Genomic DNA, 19,520 nt, shown 5'->3' with positions numbered 1-19,520 from the left:
CATATATAATACAATGTGAACAATCTACAAATCCATTTCTGTTTATTTATTTTATTATGAAAACATTAACCCTACCTGAATGGCGTATTTTAATAACTCATAATTTTTGTCTCCTTAAAAATAAAAAAATAAAAAATCTTTGACAGACCTTATCATCATATTATCATGAAAAAGTATGTTATCACAGAGAAAACCATTGGAAAGGAAAAAAAATGTTTCTTTCCTTTTGTAGGTCATTTGGTAGACTTGCCTTTTGTATTCAGAAAAAACAAGACCTCTGTGATTTAGATAAATGGCGTTTTTTATTGGCCAATCACTGCAGTAAATTGTAGAAATGGTGAGATTTGTGTTAATGAGAACAGCAGTGATTTATCTCCCTTTAGGAGAGAACGCTGTCTGTGAGAGGAGTGATGGATCCCTATTAAAGTGGTCATTTCCAACACTTTGTAATGAACTTCACAATCAATCACCACTGTTGGGTAGAGGAGGTATTAGCCCCTCATTCATGCAATTGAGTCCTCTACGCTGAAGAGAACTCAATGCAAAGTGCTTCATCTCTGTTTTTCTTTTAAAGCAGAATTTCTTTGCAAAAGTTATTAAAATCGTAACTTAGTGCAGTGTTTTCTCTTTAAAATTTTGATCTCAACGTTGGCTTTCTAAAGAATTATTTCTGTTTTGTGCGTGGTGTTTTTCAGTATTTCAATAACCTGCTAGCTTTAGTTGAAAATATGATATTTCTACAGTTAACAAAACAATCATTTTGGAATAAATGAAAATAGTGGAGTAAGAAGTGTGGTTACCTTCGATGAATAATCTCTTCATATGTGATTTAACTCAGTCACAGACAAATCTAATAAATAATAATAACAATTCATTACATTTATATAGTGCTTTTCTCAGTACTCAAAGCACTATCCACACAGGGAGGAACCAGAAAGCGAACCCACAATCTTCCACAGTCTCCTTACTGCAAAGCAGCAGCACTACCACTGTGCCACCTGCAAAGGTTGGGCTGTGGTAGTAAGTTAAAAGATTAATACAATTAAAAAGTGGTTTTAGTGGTTTACAATATGTGGATACCCCCATATTTCATATAATGCCTTTTCTTTTTTTCTGGCTTTGTTGTTTTTGTAGTTTTACCTTGCATTATCTCCTTGCTGATATGGATACAACAAGCAATAATCTCATTTCACTCATTTGTAGAAGTTTGAGGTAAGTAGGGCCAGACCTGGCCAGCTACTCAGAGATGTTGGCAATGATAAAAGCATTTAAATATGAGGATGGAAAGAGTAGAAGAGCTCTATGTTTTACTTTTTTATTGTCTTTTTTAAAATAATTGGTTTGCTTTCATACTGCAAGCAGCTATCCAAGAAGCTGATATAGTGGCCTGGGTAGAAGTCAAGGAGGGGCATAAAGGCAATCTATTAACTTTTCTCCCTTTTAAATTGTAATACATTTATATTTATCACTTAACAGAAGTTGTGGTTACTTTGTAAACCTGTGGCTCATCAAACTGCAGCCTGAAGCTTTAAAAAAAAAAAAAAAAAAGATTGAAATCTGACACTGAAATTTTTTTTCTGACTTTTCTTTTCTTTTTTTAAAAAATCCTGATATTGGTCATCAGTGCTTGAAACCCAGATTAATTAAAGCCTAGGGTGTGTTCTGTATAGACTGTATATTTTCCTGGTATTTGCAGGCATTTTCACTTTCACTTCAGAGACTTGTTTTGCCCTTTGAAGGACTGGTGTATTGACTATAGCTGAATACTGTCAGAGAAAACTCTAGCATCCTCATTCCAGTATTAGAAAGGACAGTCTAAAATTAATAGATAATAGTGTGCATAGATAGATGTGTGCTTTGTTTCTTCAGGTATGTTACTAAACTGTTGACATAGGCTAAATTTAAAGAGTTTACTTTTAATACATATGCTGGATTTGTATTTTAATGAACAATAGTTCACTATTATATCCATCTTTCTATCTATTATTGAAACTATTTATTCCAGTACAGGGTTGAAGTGACATATAATTCTGACTGATCTTAAAGTATTAGATACTATGACTTTCAAAAAGCTTTTTAATGCATTAGCCACTGAGAGACTAATCAGTAAACAAGAAGCAAAATTAAAGAGGTTTTGTGTAGAAAAAAGAAAATGTATTTTGAATTTGTGTTAAATATAAGTTTTCAAAGAATTTAATATATTTTTAAAACATATAAAAATGATTTATACAAAAGTATGTAGGAAACAACACATTAATTAAGTTTCAAATAACACTAAACTAAGCTGATTAGCAGATGGTATGTACTTAACAGATAGCCTACAGAACAACCTATAAGAATTTCTGGTCAAGAATACAAAAATGTTTAATGTAAATAATGTATAAAGTCTAATGTAATAACGTAACGTGCAGTCTGGAGCTAGAGTCAAAGCACAGGAGAACTTATCATTGCCTTCAATCAGACAGTGGAAAATAAATAAGTAAGTTGTTTCACTTATGTTAGCAATATTTAACTACCTTGTACCACCAGTTCAATGTTATTATTTCTGAAATCCATATAATCAAGGTGCAGGGAGCAATAGAATGTCATGGTAGCATCAAGCACAAGTCAAGAACAAGCCTAGGGCCCAGTCATTCACACTCTCACGCAAGGCCAATTTGGATTACCAGTGGTTAATTGGATTACCAATGATTAATGTAATCCACGCATCTGCGCAGTACCCTAAATAAACACCACATAGATATCTGGGGGTTTGCAATATATTGTATTTATACATACTCAAACAAAGAATCAAACAACAATAAATACAAGACTGTTCCAATCATTTATGTTTCTTGATGCAAGAGCGTAATACAAAAAGTAAAGGCAATTTGAAAATGATGTGGTATTTGCAATGGATAGAAGCTGACCCAATACAACACGTTTGCAAAGGCTAATGGATAGTTCAAACACACACAGTGCACTACTGTGCCATTAATCTAGTTGAAGCCAAGGTCAAGTGAGCATGGACCCTCCGCTGCGGGGTCACACCAATGTTGAATAACGTGCCATAGTGAGATTTCTTTGGGCACAGGGAGTGAAATAAAGCTGAAATTCACTGAACTACACATAATCCATTGTGAACATTTTGTATTGCATCAGCATCTCTCTGTTGCGGTTTCTGCACAATTTTCAAATTGCCTTTACTTTTTGATTTACCCTCATACAATACAAGGACAGGCACAATGGGGTACCTGAGGCACTGTGCTTGTAGCAAGCATGTGGGCAAGCTATCTTAAATGATTGTAATGGGCAAAATCCAGTATACTCAAGCCAAAAACAGCAACTAGAATTCAATGTCTGTTTTTATGTTTAGTTGATACTTTAGGTTCCTATTAAATATTTTGTAGATAAAACTTCCAGCTTTTTTTAAATAATTCAGATGTTATATACAATTTTACCATGGCACTGAAACTGTTGAATGTTTTTGTAAAAAGAAAGTTGGTCATCTCTCACACTGGGCCAAAAATTCATCCAACCCCTACATATTCAATCTATCCTATGGCAGGCCTCTTCACCCAGGAGAGTTTCTGAACCACTTAATGAAAAAAAGAAGCTCGCCATAATTAAGAAATTTATATACAATATTAAATATTAAATTGACTATTTCATAAAAGACTCTATATATACACTATATTACTAATGTGACCTCCATCAATTTTCAGAGGCTTTACTCATCCTAGAGAGAAACAGAGAGAGGGAGAGAGAAGTTGGGAGCATGCACTGATACAGTGTGTTGCCACACGCACCAAATGATGAAACAGCTTGGGATCCTGGTTGGCAACCCTCCAGGCAGACACACGGTCCAGTCCCACCCTCTAGACATGATCTGGCACAGGCAGGTGTTAGGTGAGCATCCCCTTGGCCTGGTCCAGCTACTGAGGTCTTCAACAATAACATGTCTCACAACCATATAGCAGAAAATGAAGCACCGGGACTCTGGATCTTTATATTTTTGCAAAGATATCAGGAATGCCACACATCCCTTTCCAGCAAACTCATGACCTCCCATGCTTTCCCAATCAGTCTACTGACTTCATAGGAAGAGTCACCAGAGACTGGCGTCCTCAGACGGACACAGTGCTGATGGCTGTGCCCAAGAGGCCATTAAAGGCATGTATTCTCAAGTTTCTTAAAAGGCCAGATCAGATCCTTCACTCAAGATCAGTGAATCTTTCTTCACCAACAGATGTTCTGCAGCTGCTGAACCCCAAGACTCTGCCCAGTACCCACACCATGCAAGCATTAAACAGAGTAGGAGCAAGAACACACCCCTGATGAACCCCATAATCAACTGGGAAAAACACAGAGGATCTGCTTCCACTCTGCACAGCACTCAAAGTACCAGTGTACAGGCCGGCCATAATATCCAGCAACTTTGGGGGGATCCTGCAAAGTCTCAGGATGTCCCACAGGGCAGCTTGATCAACTGAGTCAAACGCTTTTTGAAAAGCGCTCAATGAGAACCCTCAGTGCCAGGATGCAGTCAATGGTAGACTTCTTAGGCATAAAACCAGATTGCTTCAGTCACTGGTAGGTGAGCAAGTGACCACAGATCCTATTCAACTAAAAAGTTCACAACCATGAGGAAATTTAAAAGGATCAATCATTCTTATCTAGTGTACCACTTTCTGAAAAGATCTGATGTCCTACAATTAAAAACATACAGTAGTCTTTCCCTAGCTGATTTATTTAAGTGTAAGGCACTGTTATTTTCTAGGAAATCACATTTTTTTGTCTTTTTTCAATGTTCTACAGTGGCATCTATTTGACAGCAAACTGTTGGACTGCTGTCCCCTTCTCTTTTTGTTTTACCATAATTAATGTTTACTACTTCTTATTGGAGGGTATGTGTCAGAAGGTGCATTATTTTGAGAGTTTTCTTTTTTTGTTGCTAGGATAAAAAAAGGTTTAATGTTTTCTTGTCTATTTCTTGTCAACATGTTTAATAAAATTGTTATTGCAAAATAAAATCATATTTTTAACAATAGCAATGTGTGTTTCAAATGGAAATATGATTTAATTTTTTTTTCACTTTTTTGTCTGCTTCAAGCCTTTCAATGAGACTTGTTTAATTAAAATGACTATGCTACCTCTGTCACTTTAATGTACGATTTAGAGTCCTTATTCACCTACACTGGCATTTTGAGGAGCCCTCCATTCCACACTGCAGGTTCTTCTTTAAAGTATGGTCCCTATCAAGTCCTTCACCATGTCAAGTCAATTCAATATATTTTTTGTGTAGTGTTCTACTTCATGGCTTTAAACTCAGAGGGCTGTAATAAGCTCCAAAGTTATAGTTACAAACTTTGCAACTTACAAAATGTATACAAAATAGTAAAAAAAAATACAGATTAGTTTAAACACACAGCAAACACAGCAACTTCAAAATGATTGACAGAAAAGAGTCCTATATATTAATATTATTGTTTAGATATAACCATTTCGCAAAGGAGGAGTAGTAAACAAAAACTCCTGTCAACAACCCGCTATATCCTAACACAGGGTCATGGGGATCTGCTGGAGAAAATAAATCTCTGAGGCCTTCATGTATGCTATAAGACAAAATCACACAATTACAGTTCTAGAGACCTAGGCCAACTGGCCACCCATCCAAATTGAGTATGCTACAGTTTAAGCTTGTGATGGGCTTCCAGTATCGCTGGTGTCACTTCTCTGCCTCTTATACCTAAATCATTCTGTTTTAATATATTGTGGCAAGCGGCTGGGGGTGGCACTCAGCCGGGACCCGGAAGGACTGGAGGAGGGATTACGCCTCCTCCAGACCACGAGGGGGCTACCGCCCTGGTGGTTTTGGGGACCACGGGAACAGAGCTTAGAAGCTTTACCCTATAGGGGCCCATGGTCACCGCCAGGGGGCGCTCCAATGCCTGAGGAGCCGTGGCCCTCAGCACTTCCACCACACCTGGAAGTGCTGGGGGGAAGAAGATCAGGGACACCCGGAGTGCTTCTGGGTACGCAGTCGGTACTTCTGCCACCTTTGGGAGCGCCAGCGGAAGATTATTGGGAGGCACTTGGAGCACATCCAGGTGGGGGTAAAAGGGGCCACCTCCCTCCATTTGTTGACTTGAGTAGGGAGAAAGATAGATGGAGATCGGGAGGAAAGGAGTGGAGGCATCCTGAAGAAAGAGAGGCATTGGAAGGGCCTGGACTTTGGGGAAGTACTGGGGTTGTGTGTGGCACTTTGTAAATATGGAGTTTGTGAATAAACGTGTGTTGGGTGATCCATTGGTGTCTGCCTGTCTGTGTCTGGGCCACTTTCCACAATATATTAACATATATTTTTGTACTTTGAACTCAACCAATGATATAAAACTTATATTTACTCAGGCTAAATGACCTTACATTGCTTTGCACTTTCTAATTAATTTATCTCTGATTTTTGTTAAAAAAAGGAATTAGAAAGAAGACTGAAAATAGTGCTTTTATTCATGAAAACTGGCTTTTTTTTAAAATAGCAACATAATTTTGCACTGCCATCTATGTACTTTGGCGGCATGGTGGTGCACTAATAGCATTGCTGTCTTGCAGTAGGAAGACCAGGCTTCATGTCTTGGGTCCTCCCTGTGTGGGGTTTGCATGTTCTGCCTGTGTCTTCATGGGCTTCCTCCCAGTGCTCTATTTTCATCCCACTGTCCAAAGACATGAAAGTTGAGTGAATTAGTGATGCTAAATTGGCTGTAATGTGTGTGCGCGCGTGTGTGTGAGTGTGTGTATGCATGTCTGCAATGTACTGGTGTCCTGTCCATGGTTAGTTTCTGCCTTTTGCCCTGTTCTGGATGATATAGGCTCCAGTCTGAAAAGGACATGACATCTGTGTAGTTTTTTGTCTTTCTGCAAATATTTCAATTACCACAATACTTAATCTTTGTGGGGAAGTACAACAATTCAGAATAATCATAAGGGATATAGTGTTTATATGGCAATTCAAGTTACAAGTCTTTTCATGAAAAATATTGTATTTCTATTTTTACATGACCATCTTAATATTTAACCAACTAGCACTTTTCATAATAAGATAATTAACATAATATTCTTTAGAGATTCTGGGACTTATTCTAATTGAATATAATTATCAAAATAGTGTTTTCACTCATTCTACCATCTCTTATTTTAAGACAATTTATATAATACAACATTATAATAAAAAAGGAAAAAATCTTTAAAAATAGAGTATAATAATTATAATTATTCATATAATGTAAGGAATGAAAACTAATGAGTGTTGCTTTTAGTATGTATTGGCCTTCAATGAAATGTTTTGTTGCTTTCTGAAAATGACCATTTTAATGATTTGTATGGTTTCCCATACAGTATAAGCAATCTTCTATTTAGCTGGAGCATGCCTCAAAATGCCAAAGATTTGCCAGCTAAAAACAACTAAAATGGAGTTTTTTTGCTTTCTGAATATCAGTAACTTCAGTTTACAATATAGTTTGCTACATGGCCTGAATATTTTTCCACTTTGAAGGCATAAAGAACTTTTTGCAGAATTATAGACAATAAAGCACAAATGTTTTTTATAAATTCTGCCTGTTGCCAGGAATTACAGAATGCACTAAATAAGCTATTAAGTTGTTAGCAACTTTAACTTACAATTCAGAGAAAAAGACAACAAGCAATTTTGAATATAGTATGGCTGAAAAGTGTGTAATGTGCATCATAAGGAAGTATGTTGTGTTTATGTTATATTCATCATTGCAACCTCCCCCACAAGTACAATTTGTGGCATACTCATTTGATTTATTATGCGTGCATTATTAAATGCTCCACATAAACAACAGAGTGACTTAAATGGACATTTATTTATTTTTATTTAACCCAAACAGGCAGCAGTGCTGGACTAAGTAGCACAGTTGTAATATAGTTTCACAGGTCAGTTTGGCTGAATTCTTCCAGAATTAATTTGTCTTTCCACCCACACCCCAAACACAAGTGCATGTGATTAACTGGTTGCTCTAAATTAACCTGTGGTATTGGAGATGACTGTGTGTAAAGAACTGTGCCTTGTGATGGCATAGCACTCTTTCCAGGGCAGGTTACTGTCTTGTGCAGCCAGAACAGACTACATATTCCCGCTACTCTAAATTGGAATCAGCTTGTCAGAAAGTGGATGAATGGATGGAAGGATTATTAAGTGTTTTGAGTATAACAAATATTTGCTTAGAAATTAGAAAAATCTTTGTTCTATGGTGAAATAAGCTTTAAAAACACTCCAAACAACTCCAGAGTGAATTCACTATTAGGCAGCCTAATAATTTGAAAAAGACAAAATTGCCAGCCAATGGAAGCATGGAAAAAGGGAATTTTTAAAAAATATTTATTTTGTATTGTTTAATCATATCTGAAATCATATCATGATTAATTATTACACCTTAAAACAATTCTTTGTAACTTTATCACTTTGCAAATAGGTAATTTTTCATATTAACTTCCACATGCCAAAATTGGGATATGCAGGTTTGAGAATGTTACGGTCATTTTTTAACCACATTCAATGTTGTATGGCAGTTACCATGACCTTTCCCAATAAGCCAGACTCTTTCAAAAACAAATGAACAATCTCAAATCAGATGCTTGAGTTTGTCTACTGCACAATTTACTACAGATAGTAAAGCATTAACAGTGGGGTAAACATTTTACAAACTTCGATGCTTAATTTATGTTGAAATATTATGCTGTGAAGCTGTCAAAATTAAAGTGTAAGTGTACATAAGTACACTTAAGCAACATGACACTATTTTGCCAAAGTTCTGGGTTTTGAAAGAAGAAAATATTTTTGGCCTGTATACTGTTCAATGCTGCAGAAATTCTATAATGGTGAAAACAGGTTTTGATTGGTAGAGGAAAAAAATTCTTTGCACATTTATACAAAATGACAACATTACTAATTTGGTTTAAGTTTTACATAAATACTTCTACAATAGATTGTTTCCTCTGCTGTTACTAATATCGTAAACAACTGCCACTCAGAAATTTAATGTTGATGCCCTAATCATTGATTTTGAGTCTTCTAGCTAAGCTTAAAGAGAATAATGTAAACTGCAATTTCAAGTCTTTTTTGCACCAACATTACAACTATCTGATCAACCTGGACCAAAGAATGCCATTACTCAGTATGTGAGATGAGCAAACCCATGGGCAAGGAGAATGTTCTTTTATAATGTAGGTATGAATGTGTGTGTAAAATCAGAACTAAGAATATGGAACAACAAAAACAGTTATAAAATGAATAATAATATAAATAAACTGTAAGGTGTATTATTTTTATTTTTTGCCTTTTAGAATATGTCATTTTTTTATTTTAGATATACATATCTTAAAATAAATGATTTCATAGAAGCATATGCTGTATATGTGTAATAAAATACCACTATCGTAAATACATCCACTATTTGCATAACAAGCTAACAAGCCATATCCATTCAAAAGCTAGCACTGTTTTGAATACTATTGTCTCCATCTTATTATATTTGAATTTGTTTAACATAAAAATACAGATCTACTTAATGAGAAGTGTTAGCTAGATATTGCTGAGTAAAAAGCAGGTCCAAAAACTACTTGATTAAGATTTTCACATTTTATAGCTGAATTACTGCAATTCAAATTTTTATGAATACTTTCCCATGCCTAGTCACTGCCCATGTGGTGGTGTTTATATATGTTTTCTGTGTCTGCATGTGTTTTACCATGGTTACTATGATTTTTCTTAAACATTCCAGAAAACATTCTATGGACTGATGCCCTTCAGGACTGATGAGTTAGGTGCTACTCCGATACAACCCTGAGTTGGATGAAATAGGTCTGAGAATCAAACATCCACAGACTGCAGCAAGTTACCATGCTGATGTGGTCTTCACCTGTACAAAACTCTATGATCATATTACACTTCAGCTGACTCATCTGAGTTCTTGCCAAATATAACTCTGCTAATGATATATAAAGAACATTTATCTACACTTATTGCCATTTAGACAGTTGAGAGCTTCTAATATTGCCCTTCTTATGATACCAAAATCCCCTTAAGCAGCATAATGTGAATGTTTCTTTAAATTTGTGGCTATTCAATCATCTTAATGTTCTTAACAATTTAAATATTACACCTTTCAATTAAAATTTCTGATCATTACCTAATTATGTTAGACCAGTAACGGCGCACTGCACAATAACGTGTAGTGAATACACTTGACTTGAGCATTCATAGTTTTCATACTCTTTCTCTGTACGTTTAGCATTCATTTGCTCAGAAGTTGATGCTCTTGCTGCTTCCTGAGCAGCTCTTCTTTTTTCCACCCTAGCTTCTTCTCTTCTGTCGTCGGCATCTATTTGCCTTAAAACTGATTAAGTCAGTGTTTGTGTGGCAATTACGTACGATTTTGCTTAATTTTTCACTTAAGCTGGCACTTAAGTCTTCAATCTGCCTGAAGAATGATTTAAAATATGAAGAGGTAGGGGAAGTGACGTCAAAGGTGGTTAGGGATGAGAACGGCGCCTGTCCTGCTTGCCGCTGCAGAGAGTTGATTCTACAATAAAATAAAACAAAAATAAAAAGAGGAATAACCTCAGAGGTCAATCATCACCCTGAAAGTGGATAGTAGATGTCACATAGTATATCTGTACCAAATTTCAGGTCAAAAGGTCAAACGATTTGCGAGCTACAGGTGATTTAAAATCCTGGACAGACAAACAGACAGACACAGTAGCATATTACTGTATATAGAAAGATTTGGTTCTTCTGTTACCAGTATACTCGCAGATCAAAATAACAATAGTGCAACATCTACTATAGACTGTAACTCTGCATTACAATTTGTAAGATATTTTGAGAAACTCAAGCATAATGGTGGAAAGGAATCTGGATCAACTAAAAAATTAAAATGTGACTTTGAAAGTTTCTTTGGATACAGAACATCTCATTGAAAACAAATGTGATCAAAGTGCATAGAAGCTTACCCTGGTTTAATGAGAGTATTCAAGCTATTAAATTAGAATGTCAAAAACTGGAGTGTAGATGGAGGGCAACAAAGCTGCAGGTCTTCCAAAACACATGGATGGAGAGTGTTAAAAAACATAAAAAGCTCTCTTTATAGCCGGCTGATTACTATTCTAGATTAAAACATAACAACAGCAATAATCTTTGTGAGCTGCTTAGAACAGTGGATAATCAAACAAATAATTCAGATCTACAATGCCAAATGCCTACAGACATTAGCATTGCAGACTTGATGTGTGTCTTTAATGAGACATTTGACAATAAAAGATTTCTGATTTCAGAGTCACTTTGTAAACTTATTACTAGATTAGCAAACTCTGTCTTGTCTTGAATTCTCAACTTCAGAAATGTTAAATTTGTAACAGAACAGAAAGTCTTAACTTTAATGTACAAAATGAAACCTTTTTGTTCCTTAGATCCAGGCCCAACTAAACTACAACAGAAAAAAGCTCAATTGATGTTCTGGCAGCACCCATTCTTAGCATTATCAATAGTTTATTACTGACCTGCACAGTCTCTGATACACTAAAAGTGTCAGTTATCAGATCATTACTTAAAAAGCCAGAGCTAGACCCACACATGCTTTATAATTTTAGACATATTTCAAATTTGCACTTTCTCTCCAAAATACTTGAAAAAGCAGTTGCCATGCAGGTTCAGTCCAACCTTACACATCTCAATTTACTTAAGAAATTCCATTGTGGCTTCCGTATTGGTCATAGTACAGAAACAGTACTAAACATGTTGTAAACGACATTCTTATATCCTCTGATGAAGGATATTCCACAGTAATTATGCTATTTGATTTGAGTACGATGTTTGACACCATTAAGCATTCTTTATTACTTTGCAGGCTGGAAAACTACACGGTGCTCACAGGCACTGTGCTTGCCTAGTTTAGTTCTTGTTCATAAAATTGATTTCAGTATGTACAGAAATGTGCTGACAGTACTCCATAATTATACTCAGAAATCAAATATAGTGTTCCAAAGGACTCAGAACTGGGACCTTTAATGTTTTCTCTTTGCTTCAATTTGGAACTATCATTAGAAAACATAACTTTAATTTTCACTTATATGCACATGACACCCAGTTATACCTTTCTTTTAAACCAAATTATATTTCTGTGATGCTGTCCTTAATTAATTGTGAGTTAAATAAGTGGATGGATGAGAACTGTTTGTCTCTAAATACAGTCAGTTATTGGAGGGAATAATGATGACTGCAACAACATTCAATTGGTATCACCTTAGCTTTACTGAATCAGCACACAATCTAGTCTTTGGCACTAGTGTGTCATTTAAAACACATATTATAAAACTATCCCAAACACGTCATTTTTTAATCTTAAAAACTATTGAAAGAATAAGACGTTTTCTAAATATGCAAGATAGTGAGAAATTCATGTATGTATTTATTGCTAGTAGGATTGAGTGCTGCAATGCGTTATTCAGTGGCTATTATAATCGTTCTTCATGAAGCTTTCAATTAATTAAATTTGCTGCTGCAATAATTATTACACGAACCAGAAAATACAAACACATAACTCAATTTCTGAAGTCCTTGCACTGGCTCCCAAATAAGGTAAGGACTGACTTCAAAATTCTTCTTTTAGCATATAAAGTGTTAAATAGCTAAGGTCCTGCTTTACTAATACAAACTTATTTTTACTTAGAAACCAGAGTGCACATTGAGATCTCAAGGTGCCTGTCTACTTAATATTTCATGGATTAATAAAATAATAGTGGAGAATTGACCTTTTAGTTACAGGGCTCTGACGCTGTGTAATGTTCTGGCTTCTATAATAGGTTATGTCTCTTCAATCTCAATTTTTAAATCCAGGCTGAAGACACACTACTTTAGTCTTACATACCCTGAATAGAGCTGCCGATAAGCTGTGCATACTGTATCTCTGTTTGTTAGTCATTTACACAGAAATATAAGTAATACAATATTTATAAATCATTGCTTAAAACCCCTCCGTTCTGTTTTCTTCTTGGTGCCACTGCTCTACTGCCAGGCTGCTCTCCTGAAAATGAAAAAGTCGTCTTGGATAAAGGACCATACACGGCCCAGCACATACTCCACTATAGAGTGGCCAGGAGAGTGGGTAGGCAGCTAATTGGCCAAAATCTTCAGGACTGTTAGTGTGCCTGACTTTATTTTTGACTTTCTCTTTTACAATCTCCTCTGTTAATCTTGTCAACTGACCATAGTTCTTCAATTAACTAATGAACAGAAATTGTTGGTTTCCATTTCTGATAATCAGTTTTACATTGTTCTCTGTGTATTTTAACAAATCTTTATTTTTATGTGTACTAGTTGTGTATTTAGTAATTAGTATAATCTATATTTGTATTTTTACTAAGAATTGTTCATGGTGTTCTGTGTCTGCACTCAGTGAAGAGAGTTATATAAAACAGGGTGTGTCTCTGTGTGTGTTTTACTAGACCTGAGTACAGAATTTCATGCCATTGATCACAGTGTGTTAATAAATCACTTTAGCCAATATGTGGGCCTCTCTGGCAGTGTCTTAAACTGGTTTCAGTCTTATTTAACAGGTAGAAAATTCTTTGTTAGTTGTGGTGAGTGTGGTTCACAGATCCATGATTTTGTATATGACATACCATAAGGATCTAATTTGGGCCCACTGTTATTTTCAATCTATATGCTTGCATTAGGCCAGATTATATCAAATCACAATTCAGATGACATACAGCTTTACTTATCTGTCTTGTATTTATGAAGAGATGAGTAATTTCCCTTTAAGCTAAATAAAAAAAGTTTTTAGTTGTTAGTAAAAATGGAAATAGTTAGGGCATTAGAATTAAACTTGATCCCTTAATATCACAAATCAAGGTAAATAATTTAAATGTAACAGAATTAATTAATCCTTTAAAGAAGTTCAGCATGGTTTAACATCAGCACATACACTTAAAATACAATTGTAGTATATTGTAGTCTGGACCTTTGGAGATTCCATAGTGATAAGGAATTATGGGTATTGGGGAGCTTAAAGGAAGTGACATAAAATATAAGACTGTGCAACGTGTAATCTAAAAAAGGGACCTGTTAAAGTTTATTACCTTGAACCTGTCTCCGTCTTCTTCCTTTTTATTGGTACAATATTATTGTCCATAGATATAACACTGGCGACGAGGATGCGACGGATTTAAAAGTGCACCGCTATGGCTACGCAACGTGTAAAGTAAGTTTTTTTTTCCGCTGGAGAGGAAAGAGAAAAGCTGCAAGTTTTTTTTTCTATTTCTGTGGTAACGTTCCTTAGCCATTCACTGAAGACAAGCACAAGGGATAAAATGGCAATGATAACGGGACATTTCGGGCCATTCGATGATTCAGTTGAGCAATGGGGCACTTATACGGAGCGATTTGAGTTTTTTGTGAAAGCCAACGCCATTGACAATGACTTGAAAGTGCCGACATTTCTTAGCGTTATCGGGGCAAAGACATTTAGTCTACTGAGAAGTTTGGTACGGCCAGGAAAACCCGGTGACAAGTCATTTGATGATATTGCAAAGATTCTGGACTCACATTTTTCGCCTAAGCCGTTATTAATAGCTGAAAGATTTAGATTTCACAAACGGAACCAGGAAGAAGGCGAGTCTGTTGCTCAATATGTAGCGGTACTCAAGAAACTTACAGAATATTGTGAATTTGGTGCTAATTTGGATGACGCCTTAAGGGACAGGCTAGTGTGCGGATTGAGAAGTGAGGGCCTTCAGAAGCGGTTACTCACTGAGGCCAACCTCACATTGCAGAAAGCGATTGAGATAGCCGTGTCTATGGAGCTGGCTGCTAAAGAAGCACAGCAGTTAGGGGCAGCTGCTAGAGTACACAGAGTGCAAGCAGACTCAAACAAACAAACAGGGGTCACCAAACAGTGTTACAGATGTGGAAAGATGGATCACCATCCAGCGAATTGCTGGGCAAAAGAACTCATATGCCGTAGCTGTAAAAAAAAAGGGCACGTGGAGCGTGCATGTAGAGCAAAGAGAAAGGAAGGCACAGACAAGGGGGAAACAGGGAAAGATAAAAAGGCATCCTGGTCTTATAAAAAGAAAAATTTGCACGTGGTACAGAAAGAAAATAAAACTGACAGTGAGACTGATTCTGAGGCTGAGCTACTAATTAAAACACTGAATAAAAAAAGAGGCTCAGCAGCATATACTATTACTGGCATGCTGGAAGGGCACCCTGTGACGATGGAGGTGGATACTGGAGCAGCGGTCTCCCTAATATCAGAGAAACTGTTTAAGAAAAAATTAAATCACCTTCCACTGAAACACCCTAAGATCATAATAAAGACATACACTGGGGAGAGTGTGCCTATGTTGGGTAAAACAAAGGTTCAGGTTGAACTAAATGGGCAAAGAACCAAATTGCCTGTATATATTGTAAAAGGTGATTATCCAGCTCTGATGGGCAGATCGTGGCTAGAAAAAGTACAGTTGGATTGGACCAAAGTGAATGCTGTGTCTGTTGAACAGTCCGAGTTGAATTTGGTCCTGAGAAAGCACCAAGCTGTATTCCAAGAGGAACTGGGGAGTATAACAGGGATTAAAGTGACACTCCGGGTGCAACAAAATTGTCAGCCAAGATTTTTAAAGGCAAGGAGTGTTCCTTACGCTTTAAGACCTAAGGTGGAGGCGGACATTGACCGGCTTGTCAAACTAGGAGTCCTAGACCCTGTTTCTCATTCTGAGTGGGCCACACCTGTGGTTCCGGTGGTCAAGTCTAATGGATCTGTACGATTATGTGGGGACTTTAAGGTAACAGTTAACCCTGTACTCATAGCTGAGCAATACCCCCTTCCTGTGATTGAAGATATTTTTGCTGGATTAGCTGGGGGAAACAAATTTAGTAAAATAGACCTCAGCCAAGCATACTTGCAAATGCATGTAGATGAGGACTCACAAAAGTACCTCACCATAACAACACATAAAGGGCTGTACCGTTATTGTCGTTTACCCTTTGGAATTACTTCAGCACCAGCGTTATTTCAGCGTGCCATGGATCAGATCCTTAGTGAATTACCAGGGGTACAGTGTTACCTGGATGACATCCTGGTCACAGGGCGAGATGACAAGGAGCACATGGCCAATCTGGATAAAACCTTAAGCAGGCTAGAAAAGTATGGGCTGCGTGTAAACAAGGAGAAATGTGACTTTTTCAAAATGTCTGTGGAGTACCTAGGACATGTTATTGATTCTGAGGGGTTGCACACAGCTCCTTCAAAAGTGAAGGCAATAGTAGATGCCCCTGCTCCAAGCAATGTCAGCCAACTGAGATCATTCTTGGGTCTCGTGAACTATTATGGGCGTTTCATTCCACAGCTAGCAACGTTGTTGAAACCACTCCATGAGTTGCTGTGTGAGAGTAGACCCTGGAAATGGTCACAGGAGTGTGAAACGACATTTAGCAAAACCAAGGCCGCGCTGGCTGATAAAAGAGTTTTAACACATTTTGACCCATCCTTACCAATTCAGTTAGCTTGCGATGCATCCCCTTACGGTGTTGGGGCTGTGGTGTCGCATATTATGTCAACAGGTGAGGAGCGACCAATTGCATTTGCGTCAAGAACATTGAGTAAAACTGAAACAAAATATCCTCAAATTGAAAAAGAGGCTTTAAGCATCATTTTTGGAATAAAAAAATTCCACACTTACCTCTTTGGTCGAAAATTTACCCTGCTAACAGACCACAGACCTCTCACGTCTATTTTTGGCTCACACACTGGTGTACCATCTATGGCAGCAAGCAGACTGCAGCGCTGGGCATTGCTCCTTGGGGCTCACAATTATGAGATCAAATACAGGCGTTCGGAGGCACATGGAAATGCAGATGGTTTGTCAAGACTTCCCCTACCTGACCAACCCAGAGAACAAGGGCAAAAGATTTTTTACTTTAAGATGGTGGAAAATGCACCTATCACTGCCCACCAGATTAAGCAAGAAACCAAGGGTGATTATACACTGTCAAAACTACTCACCTGCATTCTTAAAGGGCAGGACCTTAGCACCCTTAATGCACTGCCTGATGTTCAGCCTTACCTTTCACGGGGAAAGGAGCTATCTGTGACAGCAGGATGCCTCATGTGGGGCATGCGAGTAATTATACCACAAAGGTTGAGGAAACCCATTCTGGATGAGTTACATCTTGGACACTGTGGTATAGTCCGAATGAAAGAGCTAGCCCGGAGTTATTTTTGGTGGCCTGGACTGGATCGTGATATTGAGGAAAAGGCAAATTCATGTTCATCATGTCAAGGCCTCAGAAATATGCCAAGTCCAGCACCATTGCATCCATGGGAATGGCCTGCCAGTCCTTGGCAACGCGTTCATTTAGATTTTGCAGGACCTGTAGAGGGTGTTATGGTTCTGGTCGCAGTGGATGCACATTCTAAGTGGCCTGAGATCACTGTCATGCCCGACATCACATCAGAAAAGACAATCCAAACCTTAAGAGAGATGTTTGCACGTTTTGGACTGCCAGAGCAGATCGTGACGGATAATGGGCCTTCTTTTGTATCCCAAGAAATGGAAGAATTCCTAAAAGGTAATGGTATTAAACATCTCCTATCCAGCCCTTATCATCCTTCAACTAATGGCCTGGCTGAAAGAATGGTGCAAACCCTTAAACATGCTCTTAAAGCATCCAAAAGTGAAGCACCATTCAAACAACGTCTTTATACCTTTCTTCTTAAATATCGTAACACACCCCATGCAACAACAGGTATGTCACCAGCTGATCTGTTCCTAAAAAGGCAGCTGAGAACACGTCTTGATTTGTTGAGACCAGCTACCACTCAAATGAGAGTTTATGATAAGCAGCACGATCAAGTAAAACAACGTGCCAAGCGGGCTAAAGATCGTGAGTTTTTCAGTGGAGATGCTGTCCTTGCTCGTAACTATTCCACCACTGAGAAATGGGTACCAGCAACCATTCTTCAAAAGACTGGACCTGTCTCTTATAAGGTATGCACACGAGACCACCAGACATGGAGACGACATGTTGAACAGCTGTTACCCTCTATACCTGTTGAAGAAGCCGGTAGCACAGAAACGTCTGAGGAACCTAGTTTTAGTGAGTTGATCCAAAGCCAGCCAGGAATACCACCTGACTCTCCTGTTTCAATTCCTGCCGATGCTGTCGTGCCAAGGTTACCTGAGGTTGCCTTAGGGGATGAACACACCTCAGCTGTACGACGTAACCCTCTCAGAAGCAGGAAGCCTCCTGACCGTCTTAACTTATGAAAACTAACTATATGTATATGGAGATAAAGGCACAAAATAATACCTTATGTTAGCAGGATGTTGAGGTCATTTATCCTCTTTCCTTTGTTGGAATGTAATTGCATTGATAACAGTATGTGTTCTGTTTCATGTTTATTTTCCTGTTCTTAATAGCAGATGTTGTTTGTTATATGTTAGTCGAGTTTACAATTTTAAGCGGGAAGGAATATGTAGTATATTGTAGTCTGGACCTTTGGAGATTCCATAGTGATAAGGAATTATGGGTATTGGGGAGCTTAAAGGAAGTGACATAAAATATAAGACTGTGCAACGTGTAATCTAAAAAAGGGACCTGTTAAAGTTTATTACCTTGAACCTGTCTCTGTCTTCTTCCTTTTTATTGGTACAATATTATTGTCCATAGATATAACAACAATGTAGTTTCCAAGGAAAGTACAAGATGCAGTAGAGCTTAATAATAGTCCCTTCACGATCTCTGATCTGTCATGTATTTGAGCTATAGCTGTTCTTCATTCAATACTTTCCCTTGGATTTTGTAATACAAAACAGAATTAATTTAGGAAATCCAGAGGTATTCTGTCACTATGGTGCAAGAAGAAGGACAATGATTTAAAAAAATCACCATCTGTGAATTTTTTTTTTTTTTTTTTGGGGTATGAGAATATTGAAAAAAAATCTTAGCTCTGTCAGGAGTTAGTGAAGAAATGTATCCCAATTTTCCCTGATCCTGAGACCGTTTAGATATAGTAGTTTCTGCCAAATTCATTTAATGTTAAAATGAGTATAAATGAGAAACATTTATATTTTGTTACATCAGTTGAGCCTTGCTTCTTAGATTGTAATGCATTTCCTTGCTGCCTTAGGAATGTCAGAGGAGAATAGTAAATGCTGTCAGTTTTCACCTCAAACCCAGCTCTGGAGTAAGTGATCTAGGGGTATGATCTATTTCATGATGATAATGAAGAATCCATCCCTGCACTTCTTTTTGACCCCCTGGAATCCCAACAATATTTAAAGTTTCTTGGATTGGTTTTCCAAATATTCACTTCTTTCATGAATAAGTGGAACTTAGAAGAATGCTTTATTTTAATGTTGTCACACATGTGTGCATGGGAGGCAGCTAAAGGGCTTGAGTAGGGACAGTTCCAAGACATACTGGGATGTGGCAGAGTGCACTGACTCTTTTTCTTCCT

General features: G+C 37.3%; 1 protein-coding gene across 1 annotated transcript; it reads left to right on the top strand.

Moving 5' to 3' along the window:
• The first annotated feature begins 14,370 nt into the window (after positions 1-14,370).
• On the top strand, positions 14,371-18,632 carry LOC114653091 (uncharacterized protein K02A2.6-like). Its single transcript, XM_028803263.1, has 2 exons — positions 14,371-14,904; positions 15,154-18,632. The coding sequence occupies exons 1-2, from the start codon at positions 14,371-14,373 to the stop codon at positions 18,325-18,327; spliced, it is 3,708 nt and encodes a 1,235-aa protein (XP_028659096.1). The 3' UTR covers positions 18,328-18,632.
• Positions 18,633-19,520: the final 888 nt, after the last annotated feature.

Source organism: Erpetoichthys calabaricus, chromosome 6 (genome assembly GCF_900747795.2).
Source record: "Erpetoichthys calabaricus chromosome 6, fErpCal1.3, whole genome shotgun sequence".
Lineage (NCBI taxonomy): Eukaryota > Metazoa > Chordata > Cladistia > Polypteriformes > Polypteridae > Erpetoichthys > Erpetoichthys calabaricus.
Note: the sequence above shows the minus strand (reverse complement) of the source record. Positions and strands in the feature narration are given on the sequence as shown.